The sequence below is a fragment of the Aquarana catesbeiana genome, linkage group LG11 (genome assembly GCF_042186555.1).
Source record: "Aquarana catesbeiana isolate 2022-GZ linkage group LG11, ASM4218655v1, whole genome shotgun sequence".
In the NCBI taxonomy this organism is placed as follows: Eukaryota; Metazoa; Chordata; class Amphibia; order Anura; family Ranidae; genus Aquarana; species Aquarana catesbeiana.
In genome coordinates this window covers 42306368-42330497 of record NC_133334.1, presented here as the reverse complement: position 1 = coordinate 42330497, position 24130 = coordinate 42306368, and the positions used below count along the sequence as shown (strand labels likewise).

Here is a 24130-nt window from a genome sequence, read left to right as displayed (position 1 = left end):
GACAGTTGGACAGATTGGGGTAGGGAGTTCCAGAGGATGGGAGAGACACTGGAAAAGTCTTGGAGGCGAGCATGGGAGTAGAGGACAAGGGAACTAGAGAGCAGGAGGTCTGCTCAAAGAACAATTTGGTTGGTATTTGGAGACAAGGTTTGTGATGTAGCTGGGGGCAGAGTTGTGGATGGCTTTGTAAGTTGTTTGTATCTTGAATTTTATTTGTTGAGTGGTAAATTTGTTGAAGGTGTGAGTGGAAGCAAGTGGAGGGATTAGTAGAGGGGTAGCAGACACTGAGCAGTTGGTAAGGTGGATGATTCTGGCAGCAGCATTCATGATGGACTGAGGGGGGGATAGACTATGTAAAGGTAAACCAATGAGAAGGGAGTTGCAGTAGTCCAGGCGGGAGATGACCAGGGAGTGAATTAAGAGCTTTGTGGTGACATTGGTTAGGAAGGGGCGTATTTTGGAAATGTTGCAGAGGTTGAGGCAGCAAGCTTTGGACAGTGATTGGATATGGGGCAGAAAGGATAGTTCAGAGTCCAGTATTACATCTAGAACCTTGGTGCGCATGGACGGGTTGATAGTTGAGCGGCTGATTTTGATGGAGAAGTTAGGGGAAGGGGCAAAAACAAAAGATTACCGCTCTAAAACAATTACCTCTCCTCGGATCAGCTGTCTCTGAGTTGAGATGGGTGTTGGCTCTGGTTTCAACAGTGGCATAGAAACAAAAATATGCTGGACAACCGCATACATTCACCTTTTATTTCATTAAAAAAAAAACAGAGGTCCAAGGCATCTAAGTACACATGTACCAACACGTATAGCTAACACATTTCACACCAAAAGGTGCTTAATCATAGCTAAAGAGCTAAGGTGAAGGGGCACAGGGGGAGGAAAAAAGTATGAGCTCGGTTTTGGATGGAGTTTGAGGAAGTGATGTGACATCCAATCTAATATGTCTGTTACTAAATAAGTAATGTGTGAGGAGACTGAAGGAGTGAGCTGATGTGTAGAGCCTCTGCAACCCTACATCAACAATAGTGCTGACAAAGTGCCCTAATTTTTTATTTATTTTTTTATATTCTACATGTCTGTGTGAAATATGCAGACAATAACAACAAAAAGTAATCATGCATATTTCAAGATTTTCCTCAATCCATTATAAATGCCTGCTAATTTAGCCCAATTTTGCGAGGCACAGTAAATAAGTAAATAAAAAGTCAAATACAGTATGACATAGAAGAGGTTTACCTGGGAATCTGCTCTCTTTGTAACTTGCTCCAGGTCGGCCTGCAGTTTTCTTTGCTGTTCTTCATAAAGTACAAGTTTGGCCAGGAGTTGCTCTAATGGATTGCAAAAAGAACTAAAATCAAAGAAGGCCTGATTTTTCAAGTACAGGTATATTACACAGCAAGCAAGAGCTTCAAGTTACTGGATACATCACATTTTCAAAGCTTAATGTGACTCAATACTTTTTCCATTCGCTCCCCTTATGTTCTTTTTGGCTACTGAGGGAAAGAGATGCCCAGTGCTTTGAAAAGAAATGACTATTCCTCCCATGTTACAGTGCGGATAATTGGGGATTTGGTCACTTAGCTGGGGGGAGGGGGTTCATTCTATGCAAGATTTAAAGTAGACTTCCAGCTTTTTTTTTTTTTTTTTAAATAACACCCACGTGATACTTGCGACTAATCCTATACATAATGGTACTAGTAATAAATGTACGTTTTTATCATCCCTTTTAAAAAAAAAAAAAACAGTCAGCTGTCCCCAGAGAAACGCAGTTCCATCTTCAGTGTGGGCATCTGAAGACCCACTCGTTCCTCCTTCTGGGATACGGCGCTGCTTGCTACCCAGCATGCACCTCCCGATCTCATGTGCTCTGCGTACAAAGCGTGGCTTTGGAAATAGCACATAAAAGCAGAGGCTGCCTATTGACTCCTGGGATTGAGAACACTCATATCCCAGGAGCCAACGCGCAGGCGGAAATGACGTACCTCACTGCGGCAAGGTACAGCGGAAGCCGAGCTTTTACCTTCAAAATAAGGTACATAGATTACAGCGTCCAAAATTTTTTTTTTTTTTTTTTTTTTTTTTTTTTTTTTTTGTCGAGTGGGACACCTGGGTAGGCTGTCTTAGTGGAAGGGCCACCAATGCCCCCCACCATGCGGACCCCATCTGTTCCACCCCTCAATTTTAATCAACCCCCACTGACACACAATTTTGTGTGTTGTTGGGGGGGCCTCTAGCATACGCAATTTTACCCCTTGATATTACTTTATGGCTAATTTTTAGCCCCGATGCAACCCTCCGAGACAGATGCCCAATAGGTCGGCCAGACACCCTTACCCTGGCTACCCGCCCTCTATCCACATGTTTTTACCCAATCATGTGGCATTGTCTTTGGCCCTCCTTAACTTATATGCATATCATGCAATTAGGTGTTATGGGTTTATGTCTCTGTGGGATTACTGCACCGGTATCTAGGGTATTACCATCCCTAGTTCACCTGAATAAAGCCTTTCAGTTTTTTCCAATTTTGTTTCTACTTCTATTATGCTTTATCAACCCCATATTATTGTTTTCACAATTTGTTCTACTGAGACCTCTGCTTCCCCAGTCCTGGTCCTGGCTTCTAGTGCCGGCGCGGGCCCCTCCCCCTGTGTTCTCCCGCGGCGGCCTGGTGAGGTCCCTGGTGGAGGGATCGGCCTCCTACACGGGACCGCCCCCTCCTCTTGCACCGGCCTTGGCTGGGACGGTGTCCCCTTGGCCTTGCGGCCGGTGCGCATGCGTGCGCGCGCGATCTCTTCGCGCGCGCGCCGTGTGGAACCTCTGACCCTGTGACGTCATGCGCTGGCGTCCCATTGACGTGCGGCGCAGCGTCACAGGGTTGGGAGCTATTTATAGCGGGCTATGCCTGCTAACCGGACGGTTCGGTCTGCTGCTCTTGGGTGCCTTTACCTCAACCAGCCTGGTACAAGTTTATGGTAAGTACCCACCCACCCTTCTACCTAAGTCCCATACCCCTGGGCACTAACATCATGTATCTCTAAACTACTGTATTTTACCTTGCAGCTGGCCTAGGCTTAGGTTTACATGCCCTGGTTTGTGGTTGCCCATTGCTTGCAGTCCTCATTATTACCCTCTTTTTTACCTTATTATGGAACCAGTCCCTGGCAGGGTGTCCCCTTCGGGAACCCTTCCATGCTTTGACTATTATCAGGTACTTTTTGCCCCCTATTCACCCATATGTTCACATTGTTGCATCCCCCCCCTCCTCACTCTCCCCTCCCCCCTCCCCTCTTACCTTCTATCCCACCCTCTGCCTTCCCTCCCCCTCTTTCCCCCCCCCCTTCTCTTTTTTTCCCCCTTTCTCTCCCCATCCCCCTCCACCCTTTCATTCTTTTTCCCCCGCCTCCTTTCCTTTCCCCCCTCTTCCTCTTTCCTTCCCTTCCCCCTCCCTCCCCCCCCTACTCCCTTCCATCCCCTACTACCCTTCCTCCCCACTCCCCTATCCCCCTCTCCACCTCCACTCCCCTCTCTTTCCACGGCCCCATTTCCTCTTTTGTTTACCCTTCCACCCATATAACACTTTATGCCTCGTTTACCACTGCCTTTTCCTATTTGGTTGGTCACCCTGTAACCTTTTTGCCTTACATAATACGCTTTCAATTATTGATATCCTTCACAATTTCACTCAACCCCCCTTGTCATCACCCCCTCTCTATACTCACCAATTGATATATCACCTCCTTTTGTATATGGCAACCTGGGTTACCTTAATTCCGATATACACTTATCCTTACTATCCTGTTATCTTGTTAGCTCCCCCAGGCTGCCGTGGGAGATCATTCGTTGGTGTTGGGGCCTTGCGCCTGGGGTCTGCTGGGACCTGGGTAAGCAGATTCGCTCTCTCCCCCCTCCCCCTCCCCTATTTTCATTACCTATTTGTATAATTTGATGCTGGAATAATAATTGTATGTTAATGTATCTTTATAAATCTTGTATATTTTTAATTGTCAGGTTCAGACTGTTTAGTCAGAAAAACTTATCTCCAGATAACCTCCTGATGAAGCGGATTGTGTCCGCGAAACTAGTCGAGGAATATGATATCTGAGATTTTGTGCTGTACTGTATACTATCGAATCCATTGGTGATATGCCTGTACTTTTATTAAATGTTCTTGTATTACCATGTCCTGTCCGTTGCATCAATAAATGAATTATAATTTTTATTACTGTTGTTACTTGCTCTTATGGTTACCCTTAATTACTGTACCGTAATAGTCCAATATGCCCCATTCTTGGTCGCCTGACTGGGGATCAGGCTTCCAACCGCCTTTTTGATATTGATTTCTGGATGATGGTACATATGCACCTTTGCTACCTTTATATTTTACTTTAGAGAGGCCTTTGCCCTAATTGTATACATTGGGTGGATAACACACCCGTTTTTTTTGTCGAGTGGGACACCTGGGTAGGCTGTCTTAGTGGAAGGGCCACCAATGCCCCCCACCATGCGGACCCCATCTGTTCCACCCCTCAATTTTAATCAACCCCCACTGACACACAATTTTGTGTGTTGTTGGGGGGGCCTCTAGCATACGCAATTTTACCCCTTGATATTACTTTATGGCTAATTTTTAGCCCCGATGCAACCCTCCGAGACAGATGCCCAATAGGTCGGCCAGACACCCTTACCCTGGCTACCCGCCCTCTATCCACATGTTTTTACCCAATCATGTGGCATTGTCTTTGGCCCTCCTTAACTTATATGCATATCATGCAATTAGGTGTTATGGGTTTATGTCTCTGTGGGATTACTGCACCGGTATCTAGGGTATTACCATCCCTAGTTCACCTGAATAAAGCCTTTCAGTTTTTTCCAATTTTGTTTCTACTTCTATTATGCTTTATCAACCCCATATTATTGTTTTCACAATTTGTTCTACTGAGACCTCTGCTTCCCCAGTCCTGGTCCTGGCTTCTAGTGCCGGCGCGGGCCCCTCCCCCTGTGTTCTCCCGCGGCGGCCTGGTGAGGTCCCTGGTGGAGGGATCGGCCTCCTACACGGGACCGCCCCCTCCTCTTGCACCGGCCTTGGCTGGGACGGTGTCCCCTTGGCCTTGCGGCCGGTGCGCATGCGTGCGCGCGCGATCTCTTCGCGCGCGCGCCGTGTGGAACCTCTGACCCTGTGACGTCATGCGCTGGCGTCCCATTGACGTGCGGCGCAGCGTCGCAGGGTTGGGAGCTATTTATAGCGGGCTATGCCTGCTAACCGGACGGTTCGGTCTGCTGCTCTTGGGTGCCTTTACCTCAACCAGCCTGGTACAAGTTTATGGTAAGTACCCACCCACCCTTCTACCTAAGTCCCATACCCCTGGGCACTAACATCATGTATCTCTAAACTACTGTATTTTACCTTGCAGCTGGCCTAGGCTTAGGTTTACATGCCCTGGTTTGTGGTTGCCCATTGCTTGCAGTCCTCATTATTACCCTCTTTTTTACCTTATTATGGAACCAGTCCCTGGCAGGGTGTCCCCTTCGGGAACCCTTCCATGCTTTGACTATTATCAGGTATTTTTTGCCCCCTATTCACCCATATGTTCACATTGTTGCATCCCCCCCCTCCTCACTCTCCCCTCCCCCCTCCCCTCTTACCTTCTATCCCACCCTCTGCCTTCCCTCCCCCTCTTTCCCCCCCCCTTCTCTTTTTTCCCCCTTTCTCTCCCCATCCCCCTCCACCCTTTCATTCTTTTTCCCCCGCCTCCTTTCCTTTCCCCCCTCTTCCTCTTTCCTTCCCTTCCCCCTCCCTCCCCCCCCTACTCCCTTCCATCCCCTACTACCCTTCCTCCCCACTCCCCTATCCCCCTCTCCACCTCCACTCCCCTCTCTTTCCACGGCCCCATTTCCTCTTTTGTTTACCCTTCCACCCATATAACACTTTATGCCTCGTTTACCACTGCCTTTTCCTATTTGGTTGGTCACCCTGTAATCTTTTATGCCTTACATAATACGCTTTCAATTATTGATATCCTTCACAATTTCACTCAACCCCCCTTGTCATCACCCCCTCTCTATACTCACCAATTGATATATCACCTCCTTTTGTATATGGCAACCTGGGTTACCTTAATTCCGATATACACTTATCCTTACTATCCTGTTATCTTGTTAGCTCCCCCAGGCTGCCGTGGGAGATCATTCGTTGGTGTTGGGGCCTTGCGCCTGGGGTCTGCTGGGACCTGGGTAAGCAGATTCGCTCTCTCCCCCCTCCCCCTCCCCTATTTTCATTACCTATTTGTATAATTTGATGCTGGAATAATAATTGTATGATAATGTATCTTTATAAATCTTGTATATTTTTAATTGTCAGGTTCAGACTGTTTAGTCAGAAAAACTTATCTCCAGATAACCTCCTGATGAAGCGGATTGTGTCCGCGAAACTAGTCGAGGAATATGATATCTGAGATTTTGTGCTGTACTGTATACTATCGAATCCATTGGTGATATGCCTGTACTTTTATTAAATGTTCTTGTATTACCATGTCCTGTCCGTTGCATCAATAAATGAATTATAATTTTTATTACTGTTGTTACTTGCTCTTATGGTTACCCTTAATTACTGTACCGTAATAGTCCAATATGCCCCATTCTTCGTCGCCTGACTGGGGATCAGGCTTCCAACCGCCTTTTTGATATTGATTTCTGGATGATGGTACATATGCACCTTTGCTACCTTTATATTTTACTTTAGAGAGGCCTTTGCCCTAACAGCGTCCAATCACAAATGGTACAGTTATCACAAAGGTGGAGGCGCAAAATGTGAAATGTGGGTGGAACTCCACTTTAAGAATCAGAGGTTGGAGCTTTTTTAGTTTGCCCTGCACTGTCAAAGTACTAATTGGAAAATTAAACCACCAAATAGTTTATGCCTTTCGGACACCAGGAAGAACTCTGTGCTTGAGTTTCCAGACGTTCCATCAGCCGTAACAAACTTCTACTGCCCCCACTATAACGTTTTTTTTTTTGTATACCATAGTAAATGCAACAAGACAAGTGGCAATACTACAAGGTGTCAAAATCTTTGTTCGGCCTAGGGTTTTGCAGTTAGGGATACCCAATAGATTTAAAACTGAACAAACTTGTAAAAAAACACACAAAAAAACAAAAAACAAACACACACTCTTCCAGATTCACATATTTACCATTGAATGCCTGCAAGTCAGCCACAGATTGAAGCTTCATCTCCAAATCTCTCTTATCTTCTTCCAGCTCTGCAACCTGAGCGCTCAACTGCGACAACTCCTGGTTCTTTGCTTCAGTCTACAAACAAAATAAGAGTTAACAGTTATAATAAGGATAAAAAAAAACTTGGTTTTTGAACACAGAGTAAACTATATAGGATATACTGCTGTACAAGAGTGAATGTTGGATGAATAGAGGGACAGCGATATTACTGGAGAATCCAAATATACAGATTCTACCAGATGAAAGAATCAGGCAGAAGAGAACAGCTCAAAACAGGGCAAATGATAGGGGTACTTGTACAATTTTTAGTTCTTCTTCCAGTTGCCTGATTCTGGACTTTGACCATGCCTTCATTTTAAGGAATTTAGCCTCTGATTTACTTGCCTCTTCAGTCTTCAACTTTACTTTCTCTGAAACAAAAAAAGAAAAGAAAAAGAAAGTTGAGTTTTTAGTAGGTTAGCAGTTTAAGAATGCAGCATTTTCATTATAAACTATAGATTGGTACTTGCCCCTGCAGCCTGCAGAAAAATATGCCAATAATATGGATTACCTTTCCAGAAGATAAATCCCATATCCAGCAACATGGCCTGTTGCCCCCCCTAGCTGTGTGTGTACATCCTGCTATTTACTTTATAGCCTTATCCCAGGAGATAGCCACTTAGTCAGCTTAAATTGATTGTAGAGCTACTTTTTATTTTTAAATTAAAACAAACGTTTTATACTTACCTGTTAAATGGTATTGCAGAGCATCTCCAAATCTCCTCTTCTGGGGTCCCCTGCTTAAGCTTTGCATTTTAGGTGCCACTGAAAATCAATGGCACCGAAACATGCGTCTTGCGATTGCAATGTGATTTGAGATTGCAGGCAGAATCGCAGAGATTCTGACAGAGATCACAAAATGCCAAATGTGAATGGAGCCTTACAACCTCTGTCAGAGTGGATTCTATATTACCCTCTAGAGGTGGTCATAGAAAAGCAGGTAGTAGAAGCATCACAAATTGTTTCTCTAAAATCTAAATATATGTCCTTCGTTGCAGGTGCCTCACTTGGTGATTTAGAAGAGGTCTTCTAATTCATTGTGAATGTGCAGTTACAACCTAAATGTAGGAACTAAAGTACGTATTTTAATAACCACCTTTATGCCGTGAAAAGTGTGTTATGTTAGGCCTAATCACACAGGCTTCTGCAAAGCTTTCAGCAAGCATCAAGCATCTTTGTTGAAGCCTTTATAAGGACTCTTCAGTTCCAGTTCTGGAATGTTAAACACAGACAGGCAGGGCCACAAGATAAAGAATTCAGAAGCAAGAATGTACAAAATCCATACTTCTCTTTTAAAGTGGTAGTAAAGTAATTTCAGTGATTCCAGGAGGTGCTGGAACGTTGGTGCCAAGAGAGAAAAAAAAAAAAGCCTTCTGCAGAAATCCTTTTATCTAATACGGTGCTAAGGGGTAATCCTGTACAGGAGACCATCCGGACCCAGATAAAGGCCTTGGCTGGGCTAAAGCCATAGGCGCATATGAACCCTTGTAGTGAGGGATCAATTGGAGCTGGTAAGCGAGCCATTCAGCTGCTGGTGGAGGCACTGATGTTTTAACAATCACTATGTGGTGGACGGTGTGGAATGACATCAGGATTATATATCACATCACTTGTGGATGGTTTTCAAATCAATTTGAATCATTTTTATTGGTTTAAAATGATTGATTAGCGCAACTTACATATTTTTTATATTGTAATAAAGATAACCTATAGGTAAATTGAATATCTCCTAAACGTGCACTGTTTTAGGAGACACTCAACTGAGCAGCAGCCAGTGTTGCACTCAGCCGGCACATGCACTCTGAAGGAACGGCATACTATGCCGTTCCTTCAGAGGTCTGTGTCGTAAACAGTGACTCCTGTGCACATGCGAGGGAGTGACGTCAGCGCAGCTCAGCCAGTCAGACAGCCGGAGTCTGCAAACCCAAAAGGAAGATCGGGTGAAGATGAAAGCTCTGTCAGCGGACAAATAGAGAGAGGGGGAATCTCTCTTATGGGGTCACAGAAAGCAATAAAAACCTGGAGAGATGTTACAATCCCTCTCCACTCTATACAAAATTTAAAAAAAAATGTCTTTAGTTATAATTTAAATAGTTCCTACAGATAACAAATATTGATCATGTAAGAAATTCATTACCTTGTAACTTGATCATTTCCTTATCTGCCGTCTCATGGGATCCAGTTCCTGGGCTCACCAGGCCTTGCATTTGTTCCTGAAGTTGTTGGATAGTCTGGAATTTCTCCTTTATTTCCACTTCGTGCTTTTCCTGGATATCTAGCAGTGTCTTACTGTGGTGGTCATTCAGCGTACGCGTTTCTGTCTCATGTCTCTCCATCATGTCCTTGAGCTGAGCTCTCATTATGTGCTTTTCTGCATCCAGTTTAGACTGGAGGTTCTCTTTTTCTGACAGCAGACGTCTGCATCTTTCATTCATTTCCTACAATATCAAAGGAGTCATCTACTGTTTAAAATCATTGATGGTGCACATTCAAAAGCCAGCTATCTTAGGTTAAAATCATGACACTATGAAAGCACAAAGGAAATAAACTAAACACGGGTGGGCTAATTAGATATGGACCAGAACTCAGAAAGAAGATTAGCTATCTTATAAGGAATATTTAAAAATGTCAAAGTGGTTGTAAAGGCTCAAGGTTTTTTTTTACCTTTGTGCATTAAATGCATGAAGGTAAAAAATCTTCTGTGTGTACAAATTCCCCCACCCACCCCAGCCCCCACAATACTTACCCAAGCCCCATCTCAATCCAACCATGTACACGAGAGCAGCACCTCTCCCAGGTCTCTACCTCCTCAATGCCAAGGACAGCAGCGGGAGCATCTGTTTAATCTCATTGATGGTGCACATTCCAAGGCCAACTATCTTAGGTTGAAATCATGACACTATGAAAGCACAAAGGAAATAAACTAAACACCAGGGGGCTAACTAGAAATGTACCAGAACTCAGAAAGTGAAGAGTGAGCGCGAGCATGCTCGAGAGCCCCCACAGCAAGCTGCTCGTTATGGAGGCACACGGCAGTAGGGAGGGGCCAGGAGCGCTGGCGGAGGACCAGAGAAGAGGATTGAGGCTGCTCTGTGCAAAACCACTGCACAGAGCAGGTAAGTAGGACATGTTTGTTATGAAAAAAAAAAAATCTTTCCATTGATATCACTTCAAATGTAACCAAGCAGCACCCTGAAAAATGTACCTAAAAACATAGCAGTGTACTCCGTGTCTAGCTAGAGTGTCTAGCTGTATATCATCAGTGAGGCAGGGTTAACTCTGGCTAGTTTCATGAAATTTGGTGATGTCACTACTGTGCTGCCCATTGTTCTGTTTTTGCTGGAGAGGAGGCTGTACCTGAGGTTATGTAATACATACATCTCTCTGCTGCAACAAGACATAATCAGCAATCAGTGCAGAACCTGTATAAACCTTTCTTATAAATATGGGTAAAGTCACAATAAACCAAGCACGCTTCATTTATTTAAGCACTTTAGGGAAGAAATGTCTCAACATATTTGAATCCATCGTATAACATTTAGATTGCATATTAAGTTATAGTCTTTTAGTGTCCTCGTAAGAGGAAGCCAATACACTGACAGGTCTGCAGGAGACCTGCATGGCATCAGTAATTTGCTGATCGTTGGTGCAGTGCTTTACAGGCTCCTGCAACAAAAATTAATAAAAATAATAAAATTAAAAAAATTATTAAATGCACATTTTTTTACCTGCAAAAAAATGTGCATTTATTTTTCTTCTGAAAAGGTGAACGTATCCTTTAAAGTGGTTGTAAACCCTTACATACACCCAGTGGAGTGACTGGCCTCAGGTGATACACAAGCGATGAAACAAATTCTCCTACATAAGTTGTACCTGTTTATCTGCAATCTTCATCCGAAAATTCAGGGAAAAAAAGGGGGCGGAAAACTGAAGTTACACATTGCAGAGCCCAGTGAGGAGAGCTCTGAAAGCCGATAGGGGGGAAGAGACCACTCCCCCCCTTCACACAACTCACAGGAACAAAGCTGAGGCTGTCAATCAGCTGGAGGTCCCTCATCTGTGGCCAATTTATGTCTTTGTGTCAGGAAAACTGGAAAGAACGAAACAGCAGACATGACACCTAGTGCTCTGGGTTGAGACAAGTACACACTATAGAAGCATGTACACACTATAGAAGCATATGCTTTGTTAATATTTCATGTCTGAGGTTTACAACCACTTTAACAGTGAGACTTTGGTAAGCAGATATGTGATTGGCTAGAATAAAATAACTACAAATCTCATGCCCTATACACCACGTTATTAAAGAAAGCCCATACATCATCCCATTACTGTGGGAAATTCAGCTACTTACAGCGATCTGTTGATCTTTATTATCCAGCTCCTTTTGTAAAACATCAATCACCTGATTCTTCCCTGATAACACCTCTTCTTCCTCATGCAGCTTCTGTTTCAGTGCCTTGAGCAGCTGTTAAAAGACAGAAGATCCTATATAAAAATCAAAGGGCGGCTTCCCTATTGTAAAATCTGCACCAATTACATGAAGAGACATCAGAAAAAAAAATTCTTGCATTCTTGCAGGCTAGTCAAGTTCCTCCTCCCCAAACTCGCTCATCCATGTCTTTATGGACTTTGCTTTGGGCACTGGTATGCAGTCATGATGGCATAGGAAGGGGCCATCCCCAAATTGTTCCCACAAAGTTGGGAGAATGAAATTGTCCAAAATGTCTTGGTACACTGATGCCTTAAGAGTTCCCTTCACTGGAACTAAGGGGCCAAGCCCAACCACCCCTGAAAAACAACCCCACACCATAATCCCCCCCTCCACCAAATGATTTGGACCAGTGCACAAAGCAAGGTCCATAAAGACATGGATGAGCGAGTTTGGGTGGAGGAACTAGACTGGCTTGCACAGAGTCCTGACCTCAAACTGATAGAACACCTTTGGGATGAATTAGAGCGGAGACTGCAAGCCAGGCCTTCTCTTCCACATCAGTGCCTGACCTCACAAATGGACTTCTGAAAGAATGATCAAACGTTCCCATAGACACACTCCTAAACCTTGTGGACAGCCTTCCCAGAAGAGTTGAAGCTGTTATAGCTGCAAAGGGTGGACCAACTCAATATTGGACCCTACAGACTAAGACCCCATTAAAGTTTTATGCGTGTAAAGGCAGGGCGTCCCAATACTTTTGGTAATATAGTGTAGATCAGTGTTTGGAAGGAGCAGGCTTGAGAAAGAGGCAGGGCAGCCTCAGAAGGTATAGCAGTCCCACCTTGAAGCCTCCCAGCGCCTGACATCACTCCTGTGTTCTCTGGGCTGTCAAGAATTCCTCATCATCCTGAGCAGAGCAGGCAAGCGGCGGTGAATACATAATCTGGACTGGGCTCCTGTCTTCAGCCGCTACTAAGAGGACAACCTTACCAGGCTGAGATCTTATGATAAGCGCTTTTTAAACCATTCACATGTGAATTACCATTTGTTGTTTTTTTAATCAATACAAGTTTTTACTACACTTAGATTACGCCCTCTGCTGTTCTTTAGCTCCATCAGAGCTGGAGATAAAATCCTAAATGTATTGAACTGAAATAAAGGCTTTTCTGTATTAATCAGTGTAGAAAAGGTGGTACTGGATCGGGGGACTCAGTAACCAGTGGAGACAATGTGTTCATGTCAATGAAAGATCTTTACTTCAATGCTGGAGCTACTGGTTACCGACTCCCCAAATTCAGAAACACCTCTTCTACACAAATTAATATAGGAAAGACCTCAGAAACCCTTGTGAAGGTAAAATGTCTTTGGCTCCTGAAATGCGATGGCAGTTTTTTTTTTTTTTTTTTAACTGTAAACCATTAAAAGGGATTTGAGTAGTGCAAAAAATGCAATAAAGTGTCAGAGCAAATAATCCATAGCATAAAAAGTCGGTATATCTTTAAGGATAGCCAAACACCGTGTTCCTTCAGGAATTATAGTGCTCAAATGTTCCAATTACTGTGCTACACCAAATGAAAAAAGATATGTATATGTGCTCACCAGAAACTTTCAGCCACCAAGAGACCATCAAGCAGAAAGTGAACAGATCCACTTCACGACTACATGTGAAATGCATTGAAATACCAGTCTCATACATTCGCTGGGACACTCCCTTGAACATCCATGCAATGCTTTTATACAGCGACCCGACAGTTAAAGACAGCTGGAAGCTGCACATGTTAAGCACGCAATTATACTATGATATTGTGAGTGCAATTATTTTATTCTGTTATGAGCTTTTTTCTACAATTAAACATACTACACTATATACAGTGAGGGAAAAAAGTATTTGATCCCCTGCTGATTTTGTACATTTGCCCCCATGACAAATAAATGATCAGTCTATAATTTTAATAGTAGGTTTATTTTAACAGTGAGACAGAACAACAACAACAAAAACAGAAAAATGCATTTAAAAAAAGTTATAAAATTGATTTGCATTTTAATGAGTGAAATAAGTATTTGACCCCTTCCCAAAACATGACTTTCTACTTGATGGCAAAACCCTTGTTGGCAATGACAGAGGTCAGACGTGTCTTGTAGTTGGCCACCAGGCTGTTTGGTAACTCGAACCTTCAGCTCACCTTCACATATTTTCTATGGGATTAAGGTCTGGAGACTGGCTAGGCCACTCCAGGATCTTAATGTGCTTCTTCTTGAGCCACTCCTTTGTTGCCTTGGCCAAGTGTTAGGGTCATTGTCATGCTGGAATACCCATCCACGACCCATTTTCAATGCCCTGGCTGAGGGAAGGAGGGTCTCATGCAAAATTTGATGGTACATGGCCCCGTCCATCGTTGTCCCTTTGACGTGGTGAAGTTGTCCTTTCCCCTTAGCAGAAAAACACCCCCCAAGCATAATGTTCCATCTCTATGTTTGATGGTGGAAATGGTGTTCTTGGGGTCATAGGCAGCAGTCATAGTTACATCGTTAGTCAGGTTGAAAGTCACAGGTTCATTCAGTTCAAGAAAAAAAAAAAAAAAAAAAAAAAAAAACCTACAATCCCATATACACATTCCTTCACCCACAGTTGATCCAGAGGAAGGCAAATAACCCCAGCAAAGCATGATCCAATTTGCTACAGCAGGGAAAAAAGTTCCTTCCTGATCCCCCGAGAGGCAATCAGATTTTCCCTGGATCAACCTTACATATAAATGTCAGTACTCAGTTATATTATGTACATTAAGGAAAGAATCCAGGCCTTTTTAAAAGCAATCTACTAGCCAGAACTACTTCTGGAGGGAGTCTATTCCACATTTTCACAGCTCTTATTGTGAAGAAACATTTCCATTGTTGGAGATTAAATCTTTTTTCCTCTAGACGTAGAGAGCCTCCTTGTCCTCTGTGATGACCTTAAAGTGAATAACTCAAAACAAAGTTCACTATATGGACCACTTATGTATTTATACATATGGACCACATCACCCCTTAATCTCCTCTTCTCCAGAGAAAATATATTCAGTTCCTCTAACCTTTCCTCATAACGGAGTTCCTCCATGCCTCTTATCAGCTTGATTGCCCTTTTCTATACTTTCTCCAGTTCCCCGATAACCTTTTTGAGAACTTGTGCCCAAAAACTGAACTGCATATTCCAGATGAGGTCTTACTAATGACAGGGCGAGTTGAGTTGATGCCAAAGAGCTTGATTTTGGTCTCATCTGACCACAACACTTTCACCCAGTTCTCCTCAGAATCATTCAGATATTCATTAGTAAACTTCAGAAGGGACTGTACATGTGCTTTCTTGAGCAGGGGGGCCTTTCTTTCGGGCACTGCAGGATTTCAGTCCTTCGCAGCGTAGTGTGTTACCAATTGTTTTCTTGGTGACTATGGTCCCAGCTGCCTTGAGATCATTGACAAGATTCTCCCGCGTAGTTCTGGGCTGATTCCTCACCGTTCTCATGATCATTAAAACTTCACGAAGTGAGAGCTTGCATGCAGCCCCAGATCGATGGAGATTGACAGTCATTTTGTGTTTCTTCCATTTGCCAATAATCACACTGTTATCACCCTCTCACCAAGCTGCTTGGTGATGGTCTTGAAGCCCATTCCAGCCTTGTGTAGGTCTACAATCTTGTCCCTGACATCCTTAGACAGCTCTTTGATCTTGGTGGAGAGATTGGAATCTGATCGATCCGTTGCTTTTGTGGACAGGTGTTTTTTATACAGGTAACAAGCTGAGATTAGGAGCACTCCCTTTAAGAGAGTGCTCCTAATCTCAGCTTGTTACCTGTATAGAAGACACCTGGGAGCCAGAAATCTTGCTGATTGATAGAAGATCAAATACTTATTTCACTCATCAAAATGCAAATCAATTTATAACTTTTTTTAAATGAGTTTTTCTGGATATTTTTGTTGTCATTCTGTATCTCACTCTTAAAACAAACCTACCAATAAAATTATAGACTGATCATTTCTTTGTCAGTGGGCAAATGTACAAAATTAACAGGGGATCAAATACTTTTTCCCCTCACTGTATTATCCTCTTGTGGTCTCTCCTGGAGCATTTTATTATAGTGTTGCAAAGTGGGAGTGTGGAGAGCTGCTGGAGAATTGGATCTGTTTACTTTCTGCTTGATGGTCACTTGGTGGCTGAAAGGTTCTGGTGAGCACATATACATAAATATTTTTTTCACTTGGTGGAGCAAAGTCATTGGAAGATTTAAACACTATAATTCCTGAAGGAGCGCGTGTTTGGCTATCCTTAAAGATATATGGACTATTTATGCTATTGATTATTTGCTCTGACACTATTGCATTTTTTTGTATTACTTTATTTCTAGATTGTTGCTGACACAGGTTTTCAAAGATGTAATAGATTACACATTTTAGGCTGATTTTAACCACTTCAGCCCCTGAAGATTTTTCCCCTTAATGACCAGGCCATTTTTTGCGATTTGGCACTGCGTCGATTTAACTGACAATTCTGCGGTCGTGCGACGCTGTACCCAAATAAAATCTTACGTCCTTTTTTTATAAGGAAAATAGCGCTTTCTTTTGGTGGTATGTGATCACCTGTGCGTTTTTTTATAAACAAATAAAGACCGACAATTTTGAAAAAAAAACTAAAACAATTTTTTACTTTTTACTATAATAAAAATTCCCCAAATTTTTTTGAAAAAAAAAAAAAATCGCAATAAGCGTATATTGATTGGTTTGCGCAAAAGTTATAGCATCTACAAAATAAGGGATAGATTTATAGCACTTTTTTTTTTGTTTCTTTACTAGTAATGGCAGCGATCATCGATTTTTAGCGGGACTGCGACATTGCGATTGACAGATCGGATACTTTTTTGGGACCATTGACATTTATACAGCGATCAGAGCTAAAAATAGCCACTGATTACTGTATAAATGTCACTGGCAGGGAAGGGGTTAATACTAGGGGGCAATCAAGGGGTTAAATGTGTTCCTTTATGAGTGTTTCTAACTGGGAGGGGGGGGGGAATAGGACTGACTGGAGGAGGAGGCATATCGCTGTTCCTAATTACTAGGAACAGCAGATCTGTCTCTCCTCCCCTGTCAGAACAGGGATTTGTGTGTTCACATACACAGATCCCCGGTTCTGGCTCTCATGCCCACGATGGGGGGTGGCCAGCCACAAGCATCGAGTCCCCCGCCACGTAGGGTGCACGCTTGCCTGCTATTTGGTTTTTAAAGGAGTCAACGTACAGGTATTCACGGGAACGAACCAGCCTGCCACCGTAAATGTGCGTGAGCTGGCTGGCAAGTGGTTAAGGGGCAGCGCCTTACTTTTTCTTTTTATCTTGATTATCACTATAGTGCGGTTGATACTATTAAAGGGCCAGCAGCCTTATATTGTTCTATATAGGTTTAGGCACTCATTTTGTTATTTGGCGTCCTTATATTTATTTGTTATCATTAAAGGGATTTGGACTCTTACATTCAAGTTAGGCGCTCCTTTCTGTTATTTTTTGCTTTATACGTTTTTACTGCAGTCATTGACCCAACTGGAGAGACTTCTCATTTACTATCAGGGCAGAAAGTGATGGGAAATCTCTACAGTGAGGATCATAACAAAACACCTCTTTTTAAGTAGAAGGGAGACAGGAGAGAGAAATAATGTGAAATAATGTAGGGTAACGCCTTTCTCTTGGAGTGATGCTAACACATTTTACTTCATACCAGCCTATGGTGATCCCCATAAAAGCATCTTACAAAAAACTTATCTTCAAAATAAACAAAATGTTTTACTGCCACGTGGCATCAGGATTTCCAATTTTGGCACACAGTATACCTGGTGAAGGTCGGCGGTGGCATCAGATTTAGCAGCAAGCTTGAATATCTCCTGATCGTGTTTCTGCGATAACTCCTTCATCTCTTTCTCCTTTTCCAGAATCATATTCTGATATACCCGAATCTGGAATCATGGATCATAAATGCAAACATTGGTTTTATGTAGCATCCATGAAAAATCTTATAAATTAATGCAGCATAATATAAAATTAAATAATAGAAGAACACAGACAATGTTAAACAAGAGAACTGCATTAAAAAAAAAAAAAAGAAAAATAAATTTTGTTTTCAAAAAGCTTTTTCAACAGTACAAAAATTTTAAATGAATGAAGCAAATTTGCCATCTGTCAGCGTGTATATGTTCATTTTACCCTAACATACGTATAACTCCCAATAGGATTCAACTGAGAGTGCAGTAGATGTGTGTGTAATCAGATGGGCAAGATTCTGACAGGAGGCTGTGTGGTACCAAAGAGCAGCACAACCCAGTTCATTCACACAATCTTATCAATGTGCGATAATGCATTAAAAGACCCTCATTCTATACAGGCAGTCCCCGAGTTACGGACACCCGAGTTACGAATGGCCTCAAATGCCGGCCACTTGTGCTCCACGCTCGTCCTGAAAACCTCCGGACACATCCCATACTGCAGTACTACATGTACTGCATATGGCCAGAAGAGCCCCAGATAACATAACATGCGCCCGGCACATGTGTGGGCATCCATGCACAGGCGAACGTTACACTTACAAATGTAAACTTACAGTCCCTATTGTGTTTGTAACTCGGGGACTTCCTGAACATGCTTGTACAATGGAGCTGTCATATTTGCTCATGACATATGCAGGTTATAATCCTTTGTGCCTTACTGGGCTAAAGAAGACTGCAGTTTCTAATGACTGGTAGCCAAAGAAAATGTAACCTAGGCTGTGTGAAAGATATCATTCTGCCCCTGTACAAATCATTAGTAAGACCCTCATCTGGAATATGTAGTTCAGTTTTGGGTACCAATTCACAAAAAGGATATCGGGGAACTGGAGAAAGTGCAGAGAAGGGCAACCAAACTGATAAGAGGCATGGAGAAGCTCAGCTATGAGGAAAGATTAGAGGAACTGAATTTATTCTCTCTTGAGATAAGGAGATTAAGGGTTCGTTCACACCATACATGCATGAAAACTTTTGGGAACCGATGAGAAACTATCAGTTTACATCAGTTTCACATCAGTGTACCTCAGTTTTTATGCACCTCAGTTATGTGCCCTATCCTCACCAATGTGGATGTCATGTCAGTTTTTTTCCCATGCAGAAAACTGCGCACACGTTGCAGATTCCTGTGCAGAAAAAAAAATATGCACGGTGTGGTGTGAACAAAGCACATACAGAATCATTGTTTATTTTTATTTTATTAATTTTTTTTTTTTTTTGAGCCCTTGCAGAATGCGTGCAGAAAAACTGACATCTCTGCGCCATCGTGTGAACACTTCCTTAGGGAGGATATGATCAACATGTATAAATACATAAGTGGTCCATATAGTGAACTCTGTGTTCAGTTATTCGCTTTAAGGTCATCACAGAGGAAAAAGGGGGCACTCTTTTACGTCTGGAGGAAAGAGCTGTGAAAATGTGGAATAGACTACCTCCAGAGGTGGTTCTGGCCAGTTTAGAAGATTGCTGTAAAAAAGGCCTGGATTCTTTCCTAAATGTACATAATATAACTGGATACTAACATTTATAGGTAAAGTTTATCCAGGGAACATCTGATTGCCTCTCGGAGGAAGGAATATTTTCCCCTGCTGGAGCAAATTGGATCATACTTTGCTGGGGTTTCAGCCTTCCTCTGGTGGATCAAATGTGGGTATGGGATTGTGTAAATAGGATAGCAAAATAAAATACAATTTTTTTTGTTTTCCCTATTTTATTGGTTGAACTAGATGGACTTTGTGTCTTTTTTTCTGGTACAATAATTTTTATTGAGAAAAACAATGCCAGACTACAGGCTTGAAGAAAAGGACGACAAAGTGGTCCCGTACAGGGGAACAAAACATCACTTTTCACCTTAATACAAACAAAATATTTTTCAAAATGTAAAGGCAAACAGTAAAAGCATCCGGGAAGTGGGAATGAGCAACTGGATTGAGAGGCTGTGTCTTTTTTTTTCAACCAGACTATGTGGGATGGAGGAAATTTAACACTTTTTGGTTCATGATAAAGGGCACTTTTAAAGAAAAAAATAATAATGTGATTTGGTAATGTCGACTTATGCCACATTTATTCATGTGAAGTGTGTCATTTCACCCACAAGAGAAATTGTAGTTACAGGTGCATGTCAAAAAATTAGAAAATCATCAAAAAGTTCATTTATTTCAGAAATTCAATTCAAAAAGTGAAACTCCTTATTGAGTGCATATTATACTGTACATGGACAAACTTTTCAGTAGGCCAACATTTCTGTATTAAAAATCTTTTTTTTATTGGCCTTATGTAATATTCTAATTGCCTGAGATACTGAATTTGGGGTTTTTACTAGCTGTAATCCATAATCATCAAAATTAAAATAAAGAAAAGCTTGAACTATATCAATGTGTGTGTAACGAATCTATATAATAATATGAGTTTCACTTTTTGAATTGAATTACTTGAAATAAATTAACTTTTTGACGAATTTTTTGAAATGCACCTGTATAGATAGAGCCTGGTGGGCTAAGACAGTCTCTTGCTTGTTATAGGTTATGGATATTTCATATTTCCTAACTGTTCCTGTCCACCTAGGGGTTAAGGAAGAAAGGCGTTTAGGAAAATACCTAAATGAAAATGTTTGCGCCTGGAGTTAATCTTTAACGATAGGTTCACTTTAAAAGCGTATATGTATAGTGATCACAAGTAAACAGCCTGAAGAGATCACTCACATTTTCCGTGTACATTGCCTCCTTCTCCTGAAATTGGCTCTTCTCTTTGTTAAGAAGAGCTTTCAAGCTTTCTGTCTGCTCACGAAGGAGGCTGTACTTCTCTTCACTTTCTCCCACCTTCCTGTTCAGGTTATGGATGAGGATCTGCAGGTCCTGGTTGGAATCTTGTGAGGATGCTGGGCTCTGGATAACAGATAGGATAAACATGAAGACTGCTTGTTCCACAATAAAAACATGCAATGATCATTTTTAATTAAACTTCACAGCAAGGCAACTGTCTTGCTACAACGTATTAGGAATATTAATGTAAGCATTAACTACTATACGATTTACAAGTCTATGGGGAAAACACACACCGTACCTTCACATTTACGTCTGCAACGACTGCATCTTGAGAGAGATGTGAAGCCGCAGATATCTGCAGGTCAACAATGTATGCTTCCTTTTCAGCCAATTTTTTATCCTTGGTCACAAGCATGGCATCCATTTCAGACCCACGCAGAAGTTGTGCTTCTAGCTCTGCCTCCTGAAATGAAATTTAGAGGACAGATTTAGCCACACCGTAGTGGGAAAACCAGTGCTAAGCTACTGTTGGATACCACACTAGATAGTACCATTCTGGTTAAAGTCATAACTCTGGAAGTACCCACTGGATGCCCCAAAGTTCTAAAGCAAATACTATCCTTTTACAGACTTATATTCTAAAGGCTCCAAACAAGTAACCAAACAACAAAGAAAACATCTTATTAACGCTGACATTTTATACCACGAATTATCACAGAAACCTTTTTTTGCAGTGCCTCATTTTTTGTTGCCAATTGAGATTCCAATTCTTCCACTCGTTTCCGCAACACTAGAATCTTCCCTCGATTTGCAGAGGCATTCTCCTGCTCTCCTTCTCCAGGACCCTGGGACAAAACAAAAACGTATAGATGCCTTAAGAATCTAAACTTTTTTTTTTTAATTTTCTCCTGCCAAAATCAAAAATTCATAGTGTATACCCTAAAAAAAAAAAAAAAAAAAAGCTGATATTATGGACAGATTTTACCTCTTTCATATCCAATTGTAAATACCTGTTGACCCTGACAGGTTTCAGCTGCGTGTTATATTTCCAGAGGAAGGCCAACAATGCTTTCTAGAACCATTAAAACTCCTGGCTCTGTACCACATCTACCTAATGTAGCTAAGCACACCTTATACTGATTTATTAGAAAAGGATAATATATAATATGGATACTGAGGACTGGATAGCCACCTGTAAGGATAAATGTGAATGCCTTAACAATGGGCTACCTGGATGCATTATACCTCAAATGCAAACGCTAGGGAACCTAGACCAGATGCCACCCTGAACTCCCCTAGTAGAAGCCTTAGACAGCTAACTCAGGTAGGAGTTCAGTCTATTTACACCCTTGTTTTTCAGATTGCTAGACCACAGGGATATGCTGAAGGCATAAATACCATTGATTGTTGGGCTCGCATCCCACCAGGACACTATCAGCTTCTTGTTTATGTTTCCTTTTATGGCAGAGAGTGGTAGCTTGGCTGTGATAATTATGTAGTCACATTCCTTTTCTTTTTTTTTTTTTTCTTTTTTTTTAGAAACAGGTTTTTTATTGCCATATGCAAGTATTTATACAGCAAACAATATACAGTTGGCAAAGTTGTACATAGCAAAAAATGCATAGCCAAGTTACAATTTAATACCAACATCCAGACCATCCAATACTCCTACCGTACCTGCTTCTACATTCCCATAGGACATTTACAAAGAGCCTCAACTAATATAGAATAGCACAGTTACCATAATCGCATATAGCATTCCTGTGTATTTAATTGTAATATTTATATAAGAGAAACAAAAAAAAACAGGAACACACACAGAAAACAAAAACACACCAGAGTGAACCCCAACCCACCCCATCATCAAAAAAACAATACCAGAGCTCTACAGTACTCTAGGGTAGCAGAGGTATCAGGCATACGGAGTACTCCACTTGCACAAAGATCATACAGGTACAAGACTTTAGTCCCCAACGGGGCGGTCTTCCCTTGTTTCAGATGAGTCCACCCACCTGGACCATATTTTTCTAAAAAAATTTTGGCCACCCCTAGCCTCATATGTCATCTCATATAGTAGGAGAGTCACATTCTTTATCAATAACATCCTCAACGTAGATTGGTTTTCCATTTTACCTGTGTCTACAGCGTGAGCTTCTAATCCTTCTAGTACTGTATAAAGCTACCTCAGACTGATGGGTTATGAGAAATAATGGCACGGATTATGTTTGCTCCTTTTTCTATCATTTTATTGGTTCATTGTCTGCATATTTTTCAGCCCTTCTCATTTTTATATCTCTCAGTACCTTGGTTGTTACCAAATGTACACTGTGAAGTGACAGAACGTGGCATGATCCGAAAATTCCATTCCGTGTAACCCCATTTATTTTATTATTATATTTTCATATTCCACAAAGAAAGTAGTATGTCTAGGTCATACCTAAAAAGATCTAAAAAAACAAAACAAAAAAAAAAACAAAAAAAAAAAACCTCCTGGCTCCCACTGAAGACATCCCTGCGTTGTTGGCCCCGCACTGTGCGGCTGTCAATTATGAACATACATCAATGCCTTCTCCAATGCAAATGCGCACAAGCTCCGACAGTGCCACATAAAGATCAGTCCCAACAGTTCAGTTTCTGGATTTTGGGAGCAGGTAGCAAGTCTAATTCAGCAATAGATAACTTCCTCCTATGATATAATTTCCTAAAAAGTCCACACCCACTGCGCAGAGAGAAAGGGCAGGTAACGGGTTAGTGGTCATGTGACCGCAGATAAATAATTAAGAAAGAAAGTTATCTACCTTACAATTTTTAATACATTGACATAAGTGACTGACAAAGCAATGCTAGAGGAGCTAAGATTGTCTGTTATATGTGGCCCTTCTATCAACTTCAAGCAACACAGACATCTGGGTTATCCATAGGGAACATTTATAGTGAAGAGTGGACATTGTTATCTGCTCACCACTGCAAATTGTAGTGCACTGTGACACAACAAGCTCAGACTTGCACTGAACAATGACAGTTGCAATAGTTAAAATGAAACTAAAGTCCAAAATAGTTGCCGCTGCTCCAAAGGTCCAATGCCCATGAGGTCCGTAAGGGATGGCATTTTCTCCTAAGCTTCTTCTGGTTGCCGATCTTTAGCTATCTCCCAATTAGCCAATGTGGGAGTTCATGAATCCCAGCAAATAAGCATTGACCCAGGAATGTCAATTGACCTGCATTCAGTTTTCATTCTACAGAAAACTGAGAACAGGCAGTTAAGTTTGTTTTATTGCAATAAAACAGCCTAGTTTGTCAGTTTTCTTTTTCTAATGCCGCGTACACACGGTCGGACTTTTCAGCTACAAAAGTCCGACAGACTTTCGGCGGACTTTCAACAGACTTTCTAACGACCAGACTTGCCTACACACGATCACACAAAAGTCCGACGGATTCGTACGTGATGACGTACACCGGACTAAAATGAGGAAGTTGATAGTCAGTAGCCAATAGCTGCCCTAGCGTGGGTTTTTGTCTGTCGGACTAGCATACAAACGAGCGTATTTCTGGATCCGGCAGAGTTACAACGTAAAGATTTGAAGCATG

At 41.9% G+C, this 24130-nt stretch overlaps 1 protein-coding gene across 5 annotated transcripts in view; it reads right to left on the bottom strand.

Moving 5' to 3' along the window:
* LOC141111973 (uncharacterized) overlaps nucleotides 1-24130 on the bottom strand; it is a 144875-nt gene that overhangs the window by 83898 nt on the left and 36847 nt on the right. For 3 of the 5 annotated variants that reach the window (XM_073604222.1, XM_073604220.1, XM_073604221.1), the window contains 9 exons: nucleotides 21265-21387; nucleotides 20841-21005; nucleotides 20480-20662; nucleotides 17574-17696; nucleotides 11636-11749; nucleotides 9419-9719; nucleotides 7543-7652; nucleotides 7200-7317; nucleotides 1246-1337 (listed from right to left, as the gene is read on the bottom strand). In XM_073604222.1, the coding sequence (XP_073460323.1) occupies nucleotides 1246-1337; nucleotides 7200-7317; nucleotides 7543-7652; nucleotides 9419-9719; nucleotides 11636-11749; nucleotides 17574-17696; nucleotides 20480-20662; nucleotides 20841-21005; nucleotides 21265-21387 (1329 nt within the window). The remainder of the gene's footprint in view (nucleotides 1-1245; nucleotides 1338-7199; nucleotides 7318-7542; nucleotides 7653-9418; nucleotides 9720-11635; nucleotides 11750-17573; nucleotides 17697-20479; nucleotides 20663-20840; nucleotides 21006-21264; nucleotides 21388-24130) is intronic. The other 2 variants (XM_073604223.1, XM_073604225.1) reach the window with 1 other exon arrangement.